This window comes from Asterias amurensis, chromosome 3, assembly GCF_032118995.1.
Source record: "Asterias amurensis chromosome 3, ASM3211899v1".
Classification (NCBI taxonomy): domain Eukaryota; kingdom Metazoa; phylum Echinodermata; class Asteroidea; order Forcipulatida; family Asteriidae; genus Asterias; species Asterias amurensis.
Genome location: NC_092650.1, coordinates 9,742,176 through 9,763,847, shown reverse-complemented (window position 1 = coordinate 9,763,847; position 21,672 = coordinate 9,742,176). Strand labels below are relative to the sequence as shown.

The window sequence follows — 21,672 nt, the reverse complement described above, 5'->3', positions numbered from 1 at the left end:
TACTACAGAACTATGACTATTTATTTTTATTAATTAATTATTTTAAGGTTCAAATAAAACGTTAAAATATTCACTAAATTTTATCAAGATTTTGATAAAACGTAAAAACATTCACTCGAATGTGCCGCTGAACGCTGGGCAAACTTAATTCCGATCAAGTACAAAATTTGTAGTCTTTGTATTACTTCACGTGTGACATCAAATGTGAGAAACATTGGACGCTAGAGGGTGTTTCAGATAATTCGATAGCGTGAGAATAAGGGAGCACGTATCTATTTAACCCCCCCCCCCCCCCGGCGCTCTATAGTAGGGTTCCCTTAATGTATTACACACGCAATTGTATTAACACGTCTAGCACACGACCTGTGGTAGTGTTGTTGTGAGCAAACCATCACGGCAGACCCTGTGCAAATGTACATTGCATGGAGGAATAAATCGGTTGTTTTATAATCAGCAAATTAGTGTAAGTCTCGGTGCACATGACTTGTGGTAGCGAAATAAAAGTTAAATTATTCTGGCTGTTTCAAACAGCCTATTCAGTCTGAAGTTGAGGGCAGTAATCCTATAATCCCTTAATTGCCAACCACTTGACAAAGGACTTGTCATGCCTATTATTGCCACCAGACCTGGACCCATCCAGACCCAACAACCAGTGTGTTGAGGTTGTGAAGATTTAATGAGCAAAGGTGAGCAACTAGGGGTATGTTCAGACAGCGTACTAACTTAGACCCGAACCGGTCTAACTTTTACGAGCAGCGGGGGGTGGTCGTAAAAATAAAAACCCATTGCGTTCAGACAGCACAGAGTTAAACCCGATCCGGTTTATCTTCGGTTTTAAGAGGTCAAAGTAGACGCGACCCCGTTGCTCTACATCCGGTTTTATTCATCAGATTCACGCACCGAGTATGCCGAGATACTGAGTGCCCCATGCCCTGGATGATCAGACAGGGCATAATTATTGGATACAAATGGCTCACTCGAACGCGGTAACAGTTTTACCGTTGGGAGGATATGGGCACTTAAAACAAACATGAACACGACTCGAAATTATTTTTTGAAACAAACAAAATATTGATACAAACCGCCGAGAAAACTCACCAAAATATTTTCCATATTCCATGAAACAGAACACGTTTCATTTTTGTGTTTTGTTTTATACCACTGTGTCCGATTTAATAAATACTTTTAGTTTGTACTTCAATCGATTGGAAGTTGCGATCTCTCAACAGCTGGTGCCGCGATTTTTATTCCGATTCGTTCATAAACACAACTACACACGTGCAAGTTACGTAAATACATTACTTTGCAGTATTTTCCCAACTTCCCAACAACGTGGTGACATTGCTGGCGTAGGGAATTTCCCCTACACACAGCCTCGCGCCCACTGCAGTTCATTCTCCTAGAATGAAAGTACAGCACGCTAGTAACGGGGACGGCAATAGAAAGGCACATCCACGGAATCACTGTACACATGTGAGAAGCATTACAAAATATGCTTCTTCGCTGCGCTCGTAGTATACGCATGAAAAACAGTTTCAATTTATTGTAGGACACTCAACAAAAAAAGCTTGGAAAATATAATTTTGTTTCAGAATTTAATGAATCATGGGCGTGGGCCTGTGTTAAACTGCATACACCGATCGAGAGGGTTTCGCCAACTCGGTAAGCGGCAAGAAATTAATATAAATACTCGGTGCTTTTAAGCATCAGAGGCAACAGAAACCGTATACAAGCACTCCGGGTCCCGGGCGTGTGCATTGAACCACACAATGGGTCGTCCGTTGTGAGTTAAAACCGGATGTCATTCTGTCCACACGCAGTGTTAAAAGATAAACCCGAACCGGTTTAGACTTAGATCGCCTCGCTGGACGGTTTAAGTTTTGGGGTTTAAACCCGATCCGGTCTAACTTTATTTGCGTTCACACGCACAAAAGTTGAACCCGAACCAGTCTAAGTGGACTTAGACCAAATTTAGTACGGCGTGTGAACGACCTCTTTAACCCCCGATATGCGGATTATTCATGACACCAGTCATTTCTTTTGTGAAAGCCCTCAGAGCTGCAGACCTTCAGGCTCGGCCACTTTCGGCCTAGCTCTTGGGCGGTTAAATAGATACGTGCTCCCTAAACGCCCTCTATTGGTGAAATTACACGATAGCATACTCAACTAGTTTCAACCGCTTTGACAAAAGACCACACACAGCAAAACACGCATTTTCTGCCTGCATGCCAATACAACAGCGTGGTCGTCAACGAGCCGATATCTGTGGGAATAAAGTTTAGCGTGTCATGTTCTACGAAAAACTGAAGACGGTGTAGGCTTCAATGGCTTCATTCAACAAAAATGACCACTTTAGAATAACTGGATGAGCAAAAAAGAGTACTTGTGGATGTAAGATTCTTCCGTTCCGATTTTGTTTTAATTTGGGGGCTTGTTTTTTGTTTTGCGGGGCAATTGCGCAAATGAAGACGCAATAAAATAAGGGTTCACATGCACGGTTTTGGGGACAGTTTTTTGCGGGGTGATCTGAAGAAAGACTTGCGTGATAAAGACGCAATCATGTTAAAGGCAGTGGACACTATTGGTAATTACTCAAAATAATTATGAGCATAAAACCTTTCTTGGTGACGAGTAATACGGAGAGGTTGATGGTATAAAACATTGTGAGAAACGGCACCCTCTGAAGTGCCATAGTTTTCGAGAAAGAAGTAATTTTCCACGAATTTGATTTTGAGACCTCAGATTTAGAACTTGAGGTCTCGAAATCAACCATCTAAACGCACACACCTTCGTGTGACAACTGTGTTTTTTTCTTTCATTCATATCTCGCAAGTTCGATGACCGATTGAGCTCAAATTTTCACAGGCTCATTATTTTATGCATATGTTGAGATACACCAACTGTGGAGGCTAGTCTTTGACAATTAATTACCAATAGTGTCCACGGCCTTTAAAAATCACGTGCGCAGTTGTTTGTTGCTTTTTTTAAACACTTTTGTTTGAATGAAAATTTTGTTCACAAAACAGACGGTGACACAAACACCGACCATTCCATAATGGTTACAAATTTACTAAAATAGCCGTAAACTAATAGGCTTCTGGATATGTTGCAACTATTTTGTTGTCTTCTTTTTAGCTGTTTCGTAGCGCAGCGAAACAGCTCTTGTTTTTGTTAAAGTTTTTTTGGCTATATGTAGCGCAGCGCAGCGAAACAGCTCTTGTTTTCGTTGAAGTTTTTTATTTTTTATTTTATTTTTTATTTGTCTGTTTCAGGAATGACATTTTAAAAACTCTAATTTGCAATGTTCCCATTGAGCGATTGCAATGAAACTTTCAGGTATGAAAGGTATTGATGTAATGGTCTGCATATTGCAATGATGTCATGATGATGTCATCACCGGTCACGTGACATCATCTTAAAGGTGTTTTATGTTAAGTGTTTGAAAATCTATATCAAATCAGCCACAAGAGACCGTAGGTTTTTGTTTGCGGGATTGGGTAGAGATAAATTAGGTCTTCATTTTATTTTGTGTGCGCGACCTCACACGACCTCTACTTCCGGTCGAAATCGGAAGTGCCCTTTAATTCAAAAGTGGCAAAAGTTATGAAGTTGGTTTCAACGATGATAGTGTCTAGCAAGAGTGGGCAGTTCAAACGAAACGCAACAGCGCCCTCTAGCGGCAGGTTGAAAACTCTTTAAAATGGACTTTTTGAAGATGTGTGTGGTGAAGTTTTGTGTAATCACTTCAAATTTTACACACACGCTTACTGTCAGGCAGGCACCATATGTGTGAAGTTTCAGATCAATGATGTCATCGGGGGTCACGTGACGTGGCATTAAAGGTGCACTTTTTGAAATCGTATTCTCCTGAAGTAATTATGTGATAATCTTGAAACTTGGTAGAATGTTAGTTACTGGCAAGTTCTTGTGAATTATAAAATGACGTCATAATGACGTCATCACATGATTTCTTATGATTTTTTTTCATTTTTTGCACCTTTAACTCATTAATTGCTAACTGTACATGGTGTAATCTAAATTATCTTTTTAAATAGCCGACCGTAGGTTTTTGTTTGCGGGATTGGGTAGGGATAAATTAGGTGTTCATTTTGTTTCGTGTGCCAGAGGTTGACCCACTCCCTTTAATTCAAAGGTGGCAGAAGGTATGAATTTGCTTTCAACGATGTGAGTGCCTGGCAAGGGTGGGCAGTTAAAAAAAAATGTCAATGACGTCACAAAATGCAACAGCGCCCTCTAGCGGCAGGTTGAAAACTTTTCAAATTGGACTTTTTGAAGATGTCTGTGGTGAAGTTTTTTGTAATCACTTCAAATTTTACACACACGTCAACTGTCAGGCAGGCATCATGTATATAGGTCTCAAAAATTCGTGGAAAATTACTCCTTTCTCAGAAACTACGTCACTTTAGAGGGAGCCGTTTCTCACAATGTTTTATACTATCAACCTCTCCCCATTACTCATTACCAAGTGAGGTTTTATGCTGATAATTATTTTGAGTAATTACCAATAGTGTCCACTGCCTTTAAAACCCTAACTCCCAACAAGCCTTTTTTTTTTTAATCTTCCCCTATCCATCAATTTCCAACATAGTGCTACATGTATTGCTATTTCCACTGGACTTCACCCATCAAACTCCAACAGTACATTTGCAATAGTACCTAATCCATCAAAACTGTTGGATATTGGTGGAGTGGGTATCCTTGGTACTGTACAAAGAATATAGAGGGGGGTTCGGCATTTACACAGTCCATCAAAATCTATTAACTCTGTGCAGTATTTTATTAGGGTAATTTAAAAAAAATTTTTTTTAGGGCTCAGACCAATTATGTGTTTACGGTGTCGCACATGTTCTGAGATTTAGCGACTAAAACATTGGCTGTTTCACATTACAATTGAACATCACTGCCCTTTTTAAAAATTTTTTCTTTTTGGGTGGGGAGTGAAGGAGACTTTGAATGAAGAAGACTTCTACTCAGTAGTAGTGGTGGTGTCTTCGCTAGCCTGGTGGTATTTGATGAAGCACTGCCCCGGGCACAGGTTTACTCCACACACTGGGCAGCCTCGTCTGGTCGTCTTGGGCTTACCGGACTTCGTCACGTTGTTTTTTTGACGACAGTACTTGCAGCAGTGAGCGTGTTTTCCTGGCGTCTTGTCCGAGAAGTGCCCCCTGATGTTGTGTGCCGGGACCGGTTGTGCGATTGACGATCGTCTTGCAGTCACCCCTCTAGCGTGTCCGTCAACAAGACTGGTAGCGATGGCCAAAGTGGACTGGGAGTGGGTCATCTTGTTCTCCACCTCCTCCCTGATGTCACTATCACTGAGCGCTGCCATCACTGTGGGCTCCGGCTGGATTGTGGTAAAGCAAAACCACACGTTGACTCTGGCAACATCAACCAAGAAGTACAAGATGTTACCCCACCAGAACTGCGATTTCCGGGCGCAAGTATGGTAAGATCGCAGCTGGTCACCACGATCGACTCCTCCCATACACTTGGTGTAGTCCACCGCCTGAGGAGGAGCTGCAACGGTCTTCATTTTGCGGCGGCCAGTAGACGGGTCCGGACACTCTACGTCTGAGGGTGTGGGTCACAGGATCCCTCCAGCCTTGGTGCGCTGATGAGAGGAGGGTCATCACTCGGCTGTCTTTCCAAGCGACGGCTGTCACTTGGCTATTCTGTCTGGTGTAGAAGGTACCCCTCGGAGCTTTTTGTAGGCGCTTCAATTTCAAGCGGTTCAGGCTGGAAGGCTTTGTTGAAAAATCGGAAGGCAGACCTTTGCTGTTTCCTTTTATAGCCCCTGTGAGATAGGTTTGCTTGGCAAGCAATGACCTTGCAAGGCTGACTGAGGTATAGAGCTTGTCGGTGAAGATGTGGTGGTACACGTTCAGCTGATGTTTTTGCACAGGCCATTGCTACGGCTGCCATCTTGGCAGGTCTATCACCATGCGGATGCACCATGAAGTTGAGGATGTACCCGCTGGCTGACTCGGCAATGGTGTATATCTTGAAGCCCGCCCGGATTGGTTTCAGAGGCATGAAGAACTTCCTCACGCTAGCTTTGAAGCCTCTGTACTTGATCATCGCCTCGTCTATGGTAACCTCTCGGCCAGGGTTGTACAGCTTCAGGCAGGCGTGGGGAACCTTATCCCACAGGGACTGTAATGGGTAGAGGGGATGTTTCTTTTTGGTTGAGTAGCGATGGGCCTTGTCGCGAATAAGGTCGGGGTCCTTGGATTGATCAGCACAGGCCAAGTGCTCGCTGATTGTGTTGAACGTGTGCCTCTTCATAGTATTTGTGATCAGGGTGTTTCGCAGGCTGAGATGGGATGCCCAGTAGTCCTTGTAGTTATTTATTCGGACAAGACCCATCAGCATATGAATCCCGAACCACCCACGCCTTGACCTCTGGTAGGGAAGTGAGAGGCAGTCTTCGGGCTTTTAACTTCGGTTTGGTCCACTTGCAATGGATGTCATGAGGAGAAGTGGAAAAAGCTTCAGGAAGTATTTCACCGGTGTTGATTTCTTCCCGAAAGTTGGGCCTCTGGGTTTTTTTCCCTTGAAGTTGTGGACGTGGATGTGTTCCAGATGGTGGGTCCAACCCTGGTCGTCTGGCGCATATGTCCCTCTGGTAGGCGGAGGGGGGATTAGGGTCGTCATCGGAATCAACTGGGGCCGGTGTTTGCTCTCTCTTCTTCTTCTCTTTCTTCTTGGAAGAAGTAGGTGGCTCTTCCATGGAGTTCTCTCCCTCGTCCCCTCCTGTCTGAGAGCTGTTCGAATCAACCGAGCCAGTGTTTGCTTCTTTGGCTTCCTTTTTCTTCTCCTTCTTCTTGGAAGAAGTAGATGGCTCTTCCTCGGAATCCCCTCCCTCGTCCCCTCCTGTCTGAAAGCTGTCTTCGGCCTCAAAGCTGTCTGTTGCTTCCCCACTACATTCAGCAGCCAGGGTGAAGGGTGAAGTGCCTCTTGCCTCGGCAACAGCCTGGTCGAGGAAAGCTTCCTCCTTGCTCTCTGAGGTCTCCACCAGGGCTCGGTAGGTTTTACCCATCCTCATGCCGGCATCTTGCATGCTGGATCTGATGGCTGCTCTCAAGCGGCTGTTTTCTACTTGAAGAAGTCTCTCCATCGCAGTGGGGTATTGAGAGGTGTGAAGGCGTGCCTTGCCTTTCCCCTTGCCTTTCCCCTTTCCTTTCCCCTCCCCTCCCCTTTCCTCCTCTCTTCTCTCCTGTTCCCTCTCCTTCATTTTTCTTCTCCTGCCAAGTCCTTCTCATAGAAGTGGACTCGACGACATGTTTCTCTCATCCATGGTCAAACTATACTGAAGATTTTTGACTTCTCGAGATGTCATCGTGACTGTTAGTCAATGTGTGACTGGGGATGAGCCTCAAGAAACAGCCACTTATATAGCCCTAGGTGTCTTAGTTATGGTAATTATTACATAAAATTACATAATACGTAATTACCATTTAAATAGGAAATATTGTTACTATGACAATGCTATTAAAATTACAATCAATCATTCGATACTTAATTCACAGAAACCAGTCAACCCCGCGCCCAAATGGTTGGGTCTGCCATTGTAAGAAACAATGGGGTCAACAATACACCACATGTACATCACATGCGCATCACATGCCTTAATCAGCTGTTTTTTCCACCACCTTGCCCTGAAAACCCCCATCACCCTAATACAATCAACCACTCCATCACATCTTAACATTCACCATACCTAACCCATCAAAGTCCACCAGGGTAATTGCAAGTCCACAGTACCCATTCCATCACACTCCCTCACTTCATTGATAGTACACATCACCTAAACCATCATATCCCAACAGGAGCACTGTTGGAATTTGGTGTAATGAGGACTGTTGGGCTCGGGAAAATTTGGCATTCTAGATATTCTGTAGTGCAATCTTAGGCCAACAAGAGGCAAACAGAACATAAAGCCTTTAAAAAGAGAGCAGCAGTATAACCTTTTGGGTTAACAGCATCTTCAGGTGCGGATCTATGACACAAGTTTTAGATAGGGGGAAAATCTGTCAAAGAGTGAGCGCGTGAGTGTGAAACCTTAATTGCATGGGTTTGGGCCCGCCAAAGGGCCGGGGAAAATTTTGCATTCTAGATGCTGTGTGGTGCAATCCAATAAGAGGCAAACGGAATGGAACAGAAAAATATGCCTTTAAAATGTGAGCAGCAGTTGAACCTTTTGAGTTAACAGCATCTTCAGGTGCGGATCTATGACACAAGTTGAAGGGGGCAAATATGCAAACACGAGTATGCGAGTGTGAAGCCTTTACGGCATGGGTCCGGGCCCACTCAAGGGCCCAGGAAAATTTTGCATTTTAGATGCTTTGTGATGCAATCTAGGGCCAATTTTGAGGGGGACATTTGATATAGTGTCCCCCACCCTTCAAAAAGTTGTTTCATCCTTTGCCCCCAGGATTATGCCCATGGTGGGACACAGGGTTTGGTCTTACACAGTGCAAAACATGAGTTTCATGATAAAGGTGGTCAAAAAGATGGGACATTTGATATTGTGTCCCCCACCCTCCAAAAGATGGGGGGACATGTCCCCCTGTGTCCCCCTCCCCCATTCCACGATTGACACCCATGCAATGCATTGGGAGGATCAATCAAGGGTTATGATTATATATGTCAGGACACTTTGTACCTTTGCCACTTTGTACCCTGGACATTTCGTACCTTTTCAAGGTACGAAGTGACTTTGGACACTTCGTACCTTCTCAAGAGTCACTTGAGTACTAAATCCGGATTTCTGCATCGTTTATGATTATTTTGTGTTTTGTGATCGGATGATTATGAAATAAAAGCAAATCAAACCAATTAGGCCTATTACTAGTTTGTTGGGACTAAGGAGCCCTTTTGACGATTGCATGATTGTCTGACTTTAAAGTATTTGTAAAAAATATGGGCGGAAGATGTTGTCCTTGGCGGTAGTAACTTTATACAAAATATTAGCTTCACATTAAAAAGGACATTCACATAGTCAAACATCTCATCCGAGTGATATGCCTGTGATTTTGTTTTCCACAGAACCCGGGTGCGTATATGGGTAAAAATCAAAATTAATTTCTTTATCCCCGATGCAAATTTAACAACTATTATATCGTTTGCAGTATCCGCTGCTAAACATAGGATTCAAACTGACTCTAGCCACCAGGCAGTCTCAGTGGTCTAGTTGGTATGACACTGCTCTAGACTTGCAAAGGTCGTGGGTTCGAATCCCACCCGAGTAAAATGCCTAAAACAGGTTTTTTTTTTCTTCACAGAACTCAGGTAAGTACTGAGTATACAGTGCTAACACACTTCGGCGTATTATGGGTAAAAATCAAAAATTAATACGTACAATTTTGACAGCTAGTCAACAGATTTGCTCAATATTTGCCACTTTCGAAAATCATGTCCCCAGTTATCGGAACACGAACTTGATCCTCAATGTCTAACCATTCCATAACACTCAAAACACCATTGAGGAAATATTTTGAAGAAAAAGGACAAAAACTTGCCGAATCCGGGAGCGAAACAGTCACAAATTTCCCAGGTTGATAGTTTGAATTTAAGTGGGTGGAGCTTTGGCTCTGTGTGCCGGACGATTCAGCAACAACTGCAGTGCGTACGTGAGCAACGTACTCATTGTACATGAAGGTATACATTGTACACCGAGATCATGAAGTGAAGTTATGAGTACGGTCGTTCTTTCAACCTCGTACGCATTTTGCTCCGGGATCTGGTTTTTGACCTTTTTCTTCAAAATGTAAATGGTAATAAATTCTCAAGGAATTATATTCCGCCAGGCCTACAATATAGTTGTCTGATTTGATAGTTACTTTTAGACCCAAAAAAGTGAGCCATGCATACTGTTTTCAAATGTTATTCAGGTTAAATAGGTGATCTTGAGACCATTAGAGAGCTCAAAATTTTGAGGAAGAATCTAGGAGACTGCAGGTCTTGTCCTGTACATGTATCTCGCCAATTTAGCTGGACCAGAAATGTTCATACAAGACCAGGGTACTAGAATTCATGCTTGAAAGAATATCAACATCAATATTGCAATGGTGTGGGATCCCCTAGACGCCTATTGTTTTTGGATCCCCTCAGATAAAAATTAAGCTTACAAGTTATGGCTAAAACAAAAGAAATGTTTTCCGAGCATTTGTGTTGTCAACACACCATTCTTGTTTTTTAAAGGTTTTTGGAATTTGAAAGAACCAAAATCAAACTAAATCTTAAAGTTTTGTAGTAATTTGTTTAAAACAAATATCAAACTCTCTAACGTTGGTTCCAATTGAATGAGCTGAAACAATGAAAAATCTGAAATTGTCATAACTCTATTATTGCAAGGATGCAATGACTTGAAACTAAAATCAAATATTGCTTCTTACACACCAATACATATGAAAATATAAAACTCAGAGAGTGCACCACTGGTTCCAAATGAATGAGCTGAAACAATGGAAACCTTAAATGGTCATTACTCCTTAAGTCAATGATGTAGGCTATTGACATGAAATTTGAACCAAATATATGTTAATTCCCATCCAAAATAAAAACTCGAAAAGTTATCACTGGTTCCAGTTGAATGAACACTTTAAATGGTCATGACTTCGTATTGGAATGATGAACTGACTAAAAATAAGGTTCATGTAAACTCATATGAAAACAAAACTCAAAGAGTTGTTCACTGGTTTCGGTTAAATGAGCTAACAAAATGAAAACCTTAAATGGTTATCACTCCTTATTGCGATGATTTATCAATTAAAAACTTAAATCAAATGTTGCTGCTTACATGTACATATACAGTAGATAATATGAAAAGATGAAACTCGAGTTTTTCACGGGTGTCAGTTGAATGAAAATCTTAAATAGTCATTACTTCATACTTGCCAATGTCCCCACCCCTTAGACCATCAGTTGATTAAATTATTGGTTTGTCTGTCAGTCATTGGTTCTATCTGGTGAACATTAGCTCGCCATGGCAGCTTCACTGTTCTAGTTCTCAGCTGTTTCGTAGCACAGCGCAGCGAAACAGCTCTTGTTTTCATTAATGTTTTTTTATTATTTAAAAAAAAAATTCTATGCCCTGATTTGCAATGTTTCCAATAATCAGAACCATCAATACCAGACGTACTAAGTCTCATTAGGGGTGAGATTCACGCATTAGGGGTCTGTCTTACGCTCTCACGCACCGCAACCATTTTCTCACGCATCGGGACCAGACCGGGAAAAGAATTAAAAATAATGCACTTGGCATCTCTGCAACACCAGGAATTTGTATTTTCAAATCAGACTTGGCAGAATTAGTCATAGATTTAGTTTGAAGATGCCATTTGCAACCCTGTTTACGCCAAGGTTATTGCGGTGATTTGCCAATGACCATTTCATCAATAGCATACAAATATTGACTGCTTTGAGTGCTGTGGTTAAATCTACACTCCCTACGACTCCCAAACTGATCCCCAGAGCGTTCTATTTTCCCGAGACACAGCCGAGGGAAAATGGAACCGTCTGGGGATCACTGAGGGAGTCGTAGTTTTAACCATAGCACGAGTTAAAGCAGTCTATTTTGTTTTATAACACCTCAACAGAGTATTTATCATCATTCTACACGTAACGTTCGTACGAGCATTTCAGATTATACACAGATGCACAACTTATTTGGTTCGAGGTTGGTAAAAAGACGTCTGGGTACTGCACGCAGTGTGACTATCACACGGCGAACGATGCACTATCACACGGCCACCGTCTAGTAAAACTAAGACATATCATGTGACGCGCTCTAAATCAATGAAAAGGCAGAATATTTGTAACGGGTGTTATAATACGTAATACTGACTGAGAAATTTGTCCAGAATTTCAATATCTGTAGGAAAGTAGCTGTTCCACATTGATACAATAAGGGGGGCGGTTGATCAAGGTAGGATTAACTGTTTGCATGATGAGAACATGTCCTAAAGCGAGGTGCGACTAAATGGAGAGTAGGCCAATCATCTTTGGCATCTCTAAAGAAGCGGTATTGTTTGTGAACCTATCTCACGTCCATTGTCAGGTTGTGCTGTTATGGGCACCACAATAAAACAGCTGGAAACTTGTTATTGTTACAGTTTGTGGGGGATTTGACCTGCGGGAAATATAAAAGTATCTGTGTCTTGGTAATGGTCGAGCTACGTCAACAATATACTTTTATTACATACACAGAAAAATAAAGTGACAAAAGCAACAAAAATATTTCTTGTTTTTGTTTTAACTGTTACTAAAGTACTAAATGGATAGTGCTTTTGTAAACAGGAAAACTGTTTCAACGTCACAGGCTTAGTATGTGGTATCCTAAATTGTACAGCTGTTCTTAAAAGTATAAAGTTAAATATGTTTCTGATTACAGGTCCTTTTACTGAAGTTGTGTCTTCTGAATTGAAGCTGATCAACCCCTCAGAAAAAAATGTCTGCTTTAAGATTAAAACAACGGCTCCCAGAAGGTATTGTGTGAGACCAAACAGCGGTATTGTAGGTCCTAAAGAGTCCGTAAAGGTCTCAGGTAAGTTTGAGACAGTAACTACCCAGTAAAAATAATAGCATAGTATTCAATTCTTTCAAAGCACTTTGTAACACCAGAGGGCATCTGGAAGTACTCATTATTGTTTTTACAAGGAAGCATACATATTGTACGTACAATGTTTGAATTATACATGTAAGCCCCATCTATGAACATAGAAAGTGAACGGGTTCACGGCGTCCTCACCATTATTATTGCGTGTAAAGGCGTTCATGGTTGTCACATGTATGGCATAAAGGAGACTGAAGAGACCTTCTCTTATGACATGTATGAGTTCGCCCATTTATCTCGCACTTAGCGTAGTATAATTGACACAGGTGAAACTATAAATAACAAATACATAAATAGCTCATTAAATAACATGAAAATGCACATTATTAAACACTTGAGAGAAGGGAGACAAAAGTGAACCATATAGTCAAAAATGAAAACGACTTCAAATGCAAAACGAGATACAGCAAAATTACAAGCAATAACTGAGGACTGATAGAGTGAAACTTAAACTATGGAGGACGGAAAGTGGCCATCTGCTTTCCTGGTATCGGAATAGCAGAAAAGCAGATTTTATGTTTTCTATATGATAAATTTTTCGGCGGCCGAAAAGTGGCCATCTCCTTTTCTTCTTTCAGATACCGACCGGAAAATCATATTTTACCTAGGCAGTAGGTGGCCGAAAAGTGGCCATTTGCTTTTTCGCTTTCAAAGGACGGCCAGTGAACGTGAACCATAAAATGCGCACAATGCACGACGCCGAACTGTGTTTGTGTTTGTGTTGGGGAACCAATCACGTCAGTCAGTCGATAGTGGAAGAAGTATGGCCTACTTTTGTGATGACCGCGCAGGCGGCGTGGCATCTCAAAGGAAATACTCTGGCAGAGGTTTCACGGCTACCATCCAAAATAGACTTCAAGGATTCTTTCCTTACAAAAAACACGGTCAGTCATACAGTTTCCCGAGTCAAATGAAACAGGTGACACGTTTGGACTTGTTCAATAAACTGAAACATTCACGGGCGGTCCTTTGAACGAAAAAAGCAAGTATGAGGAAATAAACCTAGGACGGGAATAAACCTGAGACGGGGAAATAAACCTGGGACAGGGAAATAAACCTAGGAAGGGAATAAACCTTGGGACGGGGATAAACCTTAGGACGGGAATAAACCCAGATCAGGAATAAACCCAGGGACAGGGAAATAAACCTTGGACAGGGAAATAAACCTAGGACAGGAATAAACCTGGGACGGGGAAATAAACCTGGGACGGGGAAATGCTTAGGGAGAAAAAAAAACAGGAAGGGAAAATAAACCTGGGGAGGGTAATAAACCTGGATCGGGAATAAACCTGGGACGGGAATAAACCTGAGACGGGGTAATAAACCTGGGAGGGGGAAATGTTAGGGAGAAAGAAGGGGAAAACAACCCAGGACGGCGAAATAATTATTAGCGGACCTAAAAAAAAAAAATGGGAAGTGGAAATAAACCTGGGACGGGGAATAAAACCTGGGACAGGGAAATGCTTAGGGAGAAAAAACAGGAAGGGGAAATAAACCTAGGACGGGAACAAACCTTGGGACGGGGAAATAAACCTAAGACGGATATAAACCTTAGGACGGGAATAAACCTTAGGACAGGAATAAACCTAGATCGGGAATAAACCCAGGGACAGGGAAACAAACCTTGGACAGGGAAATAAACCTAGGAAGGGAATAAACCTTGGGACGGGGATAAACCTTAGGACGGGAATAAACCCAGATCAGGAATAAACCCAGGGACAGGGAAATAAACCTTGGACAGGGAAATAAACCTAGGACAGGAATAAACCTTAGGACGGGAATAAACCTTAGGACGGGGAAATAAACCTAGGACAGGAATAAACCTAGGAAGGGAATAAACCTAGGAAGGGAATAAACCTTAGGACAGGAATAAACCTAGGAAGGGAATAAACCTTGGGACAGGGAAATAAACCTAGGACAGGAATAAACCTTAGGACGGAAATAAACCCAGATCAGGAATAAACCCAGGGACAGGGAAATAAACCTAGGACAGGAATAAACCCAGATCAGGAATAAACCTTAGGACGGGAATAAACCTTAGGACGGGAATAAACCCAGGGACGGGGAAATAAACCTTGGACGGGGAAATAAACCTAGGACGGGAACAAACCTTGGACGGGGAAATAAACCTAGGACGGGGAAATAAACCTAGGACAGGAATAAACCTTAGGACAGGAATAAACCTGGGACGAGGAATAAACCTTTATTTATTTTTTATTTTTATGCAAGTCGCCTGACACACATGGCCTGAAGGCCACTTCAAGGTGTGGGCTACAATTATATTTTCCAGAGGCCGTTGCCACCTACTCCTAGGGCTGAAACAGGGTTACCCTTTTCACAGTGCATACGAATGTAGGCATGGGTATCATCAATTCGAAGCCTGGCCAGTAGAGCAGAAAGCACTACCTCCCCATTTTTATGAAGCTAGTGTCACGACCGGGATCCGAACCCACACCCTGCTGATCAAACACCAGTGCTTGAGTCCGGTGCTCTTAACCGCTCGGCCATGACACTGCCACAATAAACCAATAAACAGAGAATAAACCTGGGACGGGGAAATAAACCTAGGACGGGAATAAACCTGGGACGGGGAAATAAACCTGGGACGGGGAAATGCTTAGGGAGAAAAACAAAATACAGGAAGGGGAAATAAACCTAGGATGGGGAATAAACCTGGGACGGGGAAATAAACCTAGGACGGGGAAATAAACCTAGGACGGGGAAATGCTTTGGGAGAAAAAAAAAAAGGAAGGGGAAATAACCTCGGACAGGGAATAAACCTGGGACGGGGAAATAAACCTGGTACGGGGAAATAAACCTAGGACGGGAATAAACCTGAGACGGGAAATAAACCTGGGTCGGGGAAATAAACCTGGTACGGGGAAATGCTAAGGGAGAAAAAAAAAACAGGAAAAGGTAATAAACCTAGGACGGGGAATAAACCTAGGACGGGGAAATAAACCTAGGTTTGGAATAAACCTGGGACGGGGAAATAAACATGAGACGGGGAATAAACCTGGGACGGGGAATAAACCTGGGACGGGGAATAAACCTGGGACGGGAACCAGAGAAAACAATGGGGAAACAACCCATAACAGCGAAATAATTATTACAGGACCAAGACAAATAAACAGGAATTGGAAATAAACCTGCGACGGGAAAATATATTAAGGGACAGAGAAAAAAACCGGGGAAACAACCCAGGACGGCGAAATAACTATTTTTAAAATTGCATAGCAAATCCATCTAAATTGCATCACAAAATGAGGTACAGGCGAATTTCACATCTGATTCAAGGAAAGAAAATGAAGACAACAAATTTTGACAGGGAACTCCTGTTTTGTCAATATGGAAATGTAATACATTATTTTTGTACCAAAGATGTGTTACACATTTCAAAACCCTTTCTGTGTAGCCCCTAGAGCAGCTGTATGGCACCCTCTTCATTCAGAAATCAACGTTTGTCTTCACGGGTCAGTGACCCTTGAAGAGCCCTCGAAACTCCTCGCTTCCCAGTAACTTCTACAGCTATGTGGATCAACGTGTTAGCTAGCGAGCCATGCAGGCCGTGTTAGCACGGCCAGTTGGGCTGAAAACACAGGCAAAAGTTTGATGCACGGCTTGGTTGAAGCATTTGGAGCCGTGCTGTCTAATAATTTCAGTGAAAATTACTTAACTTTATCATCATTGTTTTTGTTGAAAAGTTTAAAAACAGCAGTGAGTAAAATTAGTTTTGGTTTTACCAGATTACCCAAGTTCTTTTTGAATCAAAATTTCAACAACACAATCATACAACAATACACTCGAAATTGCCGCAAACACGCTGACCACATCGCGAACACACAAAACACAATGCACAAACCACACATTACACAATTACAACGCACGTGCAATACACAACGCATGACTTCATTTTAACGGACGGTCATCGTCATCGACCGTCATCAGCAGGCAGCATGAACTCCATGCCCGCGTGATATGATAGCAGCGAATTCACACGCGTTTTCATTCAGATTATTTTAGGTACCAATCTCATCTCCACGATCCCATAAACCATCGCGCTCTGGATTTTTTTTACTATGACGTCTGTATCGGCAACTGAGTGACACGCGGTGCAGTGCAATGCACCTTATACCACATACATTCTGCAGTTTCTTTGTAGATTGGTTCCGCAGCTTTTTCAACTCGATGGCGGCAAACATGACCATCTTTTTTTCCTGCTACAAATTCAAGGGCATTTCGTTTGTTCGTTGTAGAGTTTGTTTGAAACATCAAGAGTTTTTTTGGATTTCATTGTTTGCATCTCTTGGGTGTTTTAATATACATTGTAATGCAGTTAAAAAACAATGTTTTTTTCCGCTCAAAAGTTTGAGACTATAATTTATTATCTGTAAACAGCAACCTATAATTTGTATCCAGTACTGGTTTTTGAGTCCATCTTCCCAAAGTCTGTCCATTGATTGGCAATAACAATGAAAATCATATTCTCTTTCTAAACAAAGATGTTTAACAAAAATACATGAAATAGCAGGATTCTGTGGAAAATGACAGATCAATACATTTTGTATGAAACATGCATACTTGTAGCATACTTTATGTGTATTCTTTTTCTTTTTTCCTTTTTTAGTTATGCTGCAGCCATTTGAGTATGATCCAAATGAGAAAAACAAACATAAGTTCATGGTGCAGTCACTCATTGCTCCTCCTGGTGAAGTGGATCAGGAATCCATCGTAAGTTAGCCTTTCTAATTTTGTTTAATGCTAGATGATTTTGTTAACTTTGGCTTACGCTTAACTACGGCCACAACAGCCATTTGTCTTGGCCTTTTGTCTGTAACAGGTGACTCTCAAGAAACTGTTGGCATGGTGAATTGGTTGTAATGTAAACAATACGTACTGCTATAGACCTTTATCATGATGCAGCCATCTTGACATTTCCCCATTAATATCATTCAATGTAACCATTCCAAGGCAACAACATATTTTTGTTCCTATTTGCATAATGATTATTAGCATTCACTGTTGTTATTCATTGTTTGCTGTGCGGCAAGTACATTCGCGTGTAAGACGCAAGAGTAGGCAGTTCTTTGTCACCGTATCTTGACTGCACAGCATAGGCATACAAGACGTCATACGTCTTGCGTACGCATGGCACAGACACTGAGAATAAGATCAAAACGGGAATTTCTTAACGTTGGGAGCTGCATTATTTCACGAAAATGAAGGATTTGTGAGGAATATATGACGACCAAAGTCCACGCTGTGAAAAACTTCAGCCGTGGCAGTCAATAAAATAAAAGCTGGATTTTCATTGGTAACCACTAGTGTAATAATAGATGGTTCATTGCTAACGCGAGACACCAGGGAAGATCTTGCCGTTCCGTGTTCATGCTCCTGCATGTGTGTGTGCATGTGCAATACACTCTAGATTTTCATTGGTAAACACCTGTGTCATGTTAGATGGTTCATTGCCAATGTGGGATACCAGGTAAAATCTTTTGTATTCAATAATATTGATCACGCAACTAGTTTTGCTTGTAAGTTGCGGGTATTTTTTTTCTTCTGAAAATGCATAATGCGCTTAGGGGCGAATTAAAAAATTAAAAGACAATCGGTAACTCGGGGTAAATCTTCATTTCCCCCCGGGGTATTACGAGGCAAAAGGAAGTCAGGCCATAATGAGCTCATTATCTACAGGTCAATGAACATCACTCCGACAGCCACAGAGAGCCAAGCTTACTTCATTGATATCGCCGCTGACCGCGCTGCGGTTTGGCAAAGGCTTGGGTAATCCGTAATTGATATTGTTCAACAACAGATAAGTGGAGTTTGTGTTTCTTTAGAAACATTGAATACCTCAAGGAAGCCAAAACTTGCGCTCTGAGAAATTATAGAGAAACTGATATTTCAAATAAGGTATCAAGTTATGTATTTTTTCCCTGCAAATAGTGAAAATTTACTAGATGTTAAGGTTTACAGAATCTTCAATGAAGAAAAACGAGCCAGGATGGGTCCAATTGCATGCTTATTATGTTTGTTTGGTTGTTTCTTTTCCGATCAAAATGCTAAATCACCAAAACTTAAATAGTTAACCAAAAAAACATTCTGTTACTCATTTACTTTAATCAATACACCAAATAGCAAAATGGTCTGTGTATGACAACAAAACAAATTGACACTTTTTCATCACTATTTACAAACCATTTTTAAATAAGCGGCTCCTTATTATCAAACATCTTAACGTTTTTTTAGAAGTAGACAATTTGTGTGAAAAAAAAAAAAATTCAGTACTTATAAACATTACAAAAAACAACTAAGTTTTTTCGTTCGTCTTCAGCCTTGTGAACCCAGAGAGTAAAATATCCAAAGTAATGCATGTACGTTAGTGGTGTATTCAGTTTGGAGGAATCGGATGGTGTATGGATCGTATCTTCAACGATGCACGTTGGTCATGAACACGACGATCTGCAATAACACATGGTTAGGTATATCGTTTTAATAGGTAAATTTACGGTTTAGTAGCCGATTTTGATCGCTCAAAAAGTGAACTATGTAATACTTTGGTAGACAAGAACGATTCGAGACTTGTAAAATAACAATATTTGGGCTTATCGTTCATAATCATAATTTATTAATGGATCAGCAAAACGTTTATTGGAGCCCGTCACTAATCCGATAGTCCCTTGCTGACATAATCCCACACGCAAATCTGGCCTTTTGTTAGATTGTTCTTTGTATCCAGCGGTCACCCATTCACGACCAAGTTGACCCAGCATGTGCTTCATGACTCTATTGTTCGTGTGCAAGGTTGTACCCTGTAATACCTCAGGTGATTCTTAAAATGCCCCCGAGTTACCGCTTGTTGAATTTTGAATTCGTCCCTTACAAACTCAGTGGATCAGTATCTTTTTTAAAGATTTCTCCATTGTTTGAACCATGCAAACCTCCTAATCCCACCATTGTCGTGAGTTTGGAATTATCAACCTTGCTTGCTGACTCGTGACTCCCGATTTCGGATGAGTGTTGCTTGTGGTGCGTCCACTAACTTAACACCTCTGTTGTATGTCTTAAAAGCCACAAATAACGACTTTACAGGCTGTACAGGTATTTCCTTTGTTGGTTTTTGAATTGTTCTCGTTATAAAAGGGTTTTAAACAATGTTTTGCTCGTAATGGGTCCCCCAAATTACCTCGTTATAGCCGTGTTCTTGCTACTACCGTGCTCGTATAATCAGTATTTTAATGTATTGACCGGCAAAAAACCTCGTATTAACCAGAACCTCGTAATATGCGAGCTCTTAATAACGGGAGTGACTGTATCAGGCAATTGTGCACAAAGAGTTATTTTAGTTTGGGATGATTGGTTTTGTTTATGCTGAAATGGTTTGATAGATGTTAAATTTGCATCGGGGATAAAGAATATTATTATAATTTTGTTTTAGGGCAGTTCCATGGAAATGTAAACCTCAGTGCCAAAATTTCAAAATGGCACTAATGTGACAAATGAGGCATCATTTTGTAGCTAATTGTATGAATTTTAATAAAATATAATTTGTTACTGAAAATATTCTGCGGCTCAAGTGCTATTTTCGACTGAAAAAATACTTTTAAAATAGTGAAATTGGCCCCCAAAATTTTTTTTGCCAAATTAATCCAAATTTTTACTGTAGTTAAATAGTGTTTGTTTTGGTTTGTACCTGTTTGAAGTTTGCTATGGTAACAACACAATGATGGGAAAAAAATTTAAAATTTCTTTCAAAAATTTTATGATATTCAATATTTTAGGAAACTTACTTTTCCGATGTACGTCCAACACCAATATAGTGAATATTTTAATCTCCCTATTTCAACCAGGGGCAGAAAATTTTCAAATTTACACTACAAAGCACAATTGATGCCCTCTATCTAAACATGGAATTATCTCTTTAAAAAAATCTTCTTAATCGTACAAAATCCTGGTGTCGGACGTGCATTTTGTTCGTACGTCCGACACCAGTACGTCCGACACCTCCAAAATAATTATGTGAACGCCTTTTTGAATGCCTTTAAAATATCCTACAAAGCTATAAATTGGTACCTAGGGTAACTCTCACCCAAATCACTCCAATCTTGCCTCAGAACAAGTGTATTTCATTCATCTTTTTTCTACTGGCTGCTAAAAACACAATAATTTTAATCCGCCGAAAATTTTAATGTCCATTTCCAAACCCACTGGTACTTATAATTAATATAAGAAAAGCTTGGTTTTTGCAGTATATTTGTCAAATACAGACATGTGGTTACCCCCAAGCAAGGATAGAGCTCTTATTCATTTAGTAAACTGTTGACAATGCTCTAAAGTTGGTTCTTGAGAGAAAATACCAAAACATTTAACACCAGAATTCTTGGTGACCTTTGACCTTGGCAACAGTTACCCACCAAGAACTTTAAACTTTAATTTTTTTAAATACAAGTCCAATCTACAATATATTTGGACCAAATGTTGTTTTGCAGACTCATCTCTTTCATTGTTAGGCAACATTTTGAAACTTGGGTGTTTTGCCCAGTTTTGGTTGCCACAGCAATGCATAAGGATACGCATGTACATCATGTACAAGTTGCATTACACATGCACATTGTTCCATTGATCTCAAAACATGGTATAATTTGACAATGAAACCACTTTTTCAACAAATAATGATTTAATCTGATATTACAACACCAAATTGGCAGATTAAATCATTATTTTTTAACAAAAGTGAAAAGTTGAACTGATTGTTACCTATTTTTGAATGCAATTTCGGACAAGTACGTCCGACACTGTGAAATGTACGTCCGACACCAATTTATTAAATGCCGTTCCTTAAAATTAAAATTTAAAAACCAAATGTCTTATGGTGAAGTGTAATGACAGAGGTCTGATGAATCCATAAATAAGAAAAAATTGCATTAAAGTTCAAACACATCACAGAGTTTGAACTACAAATATTGGTTTTCATAAAAAGGCCTTTCTCTGAGTACGTCCGACACCATGGTGTTTTGGGCGAATGGCGTTTA

General features: G+C 40.8%; 1 protein-coding gene and 1 pseudogene across 1 annotated transcript in view; one reads left to right on the top strand and one right to left on the bottom strand.

Annotated features, from left to right (window-relative positions):
- Positions 1–21,672, top strand: part of LOC139935365 (vesicle-associated membrane protein-associated protein A-like) — a 60,519-nt gene that overhangs the window by 5,339 nt on the left and 33,508 nt on the right. Inside the window, exons 2-3 of the mRNA XM_071929911.1 lie at positions 12,416–12,568; positions 17,265–17,368. Of these exons, the coding sequence (XP_071786012.1) occupies positions 12,416–12,568; positions 17,265–17,368 (257 nt within the window). The remainder of the gene's footprint in view (positions 1–12,415; positions 12,569–17,264; positions 17,369–21,672) is intronic.
- Positions 4,988–8,711, bottom strand: LOC139934393 (piggyBac transposable element-derived protein 4-like; annotated as a pseudogene).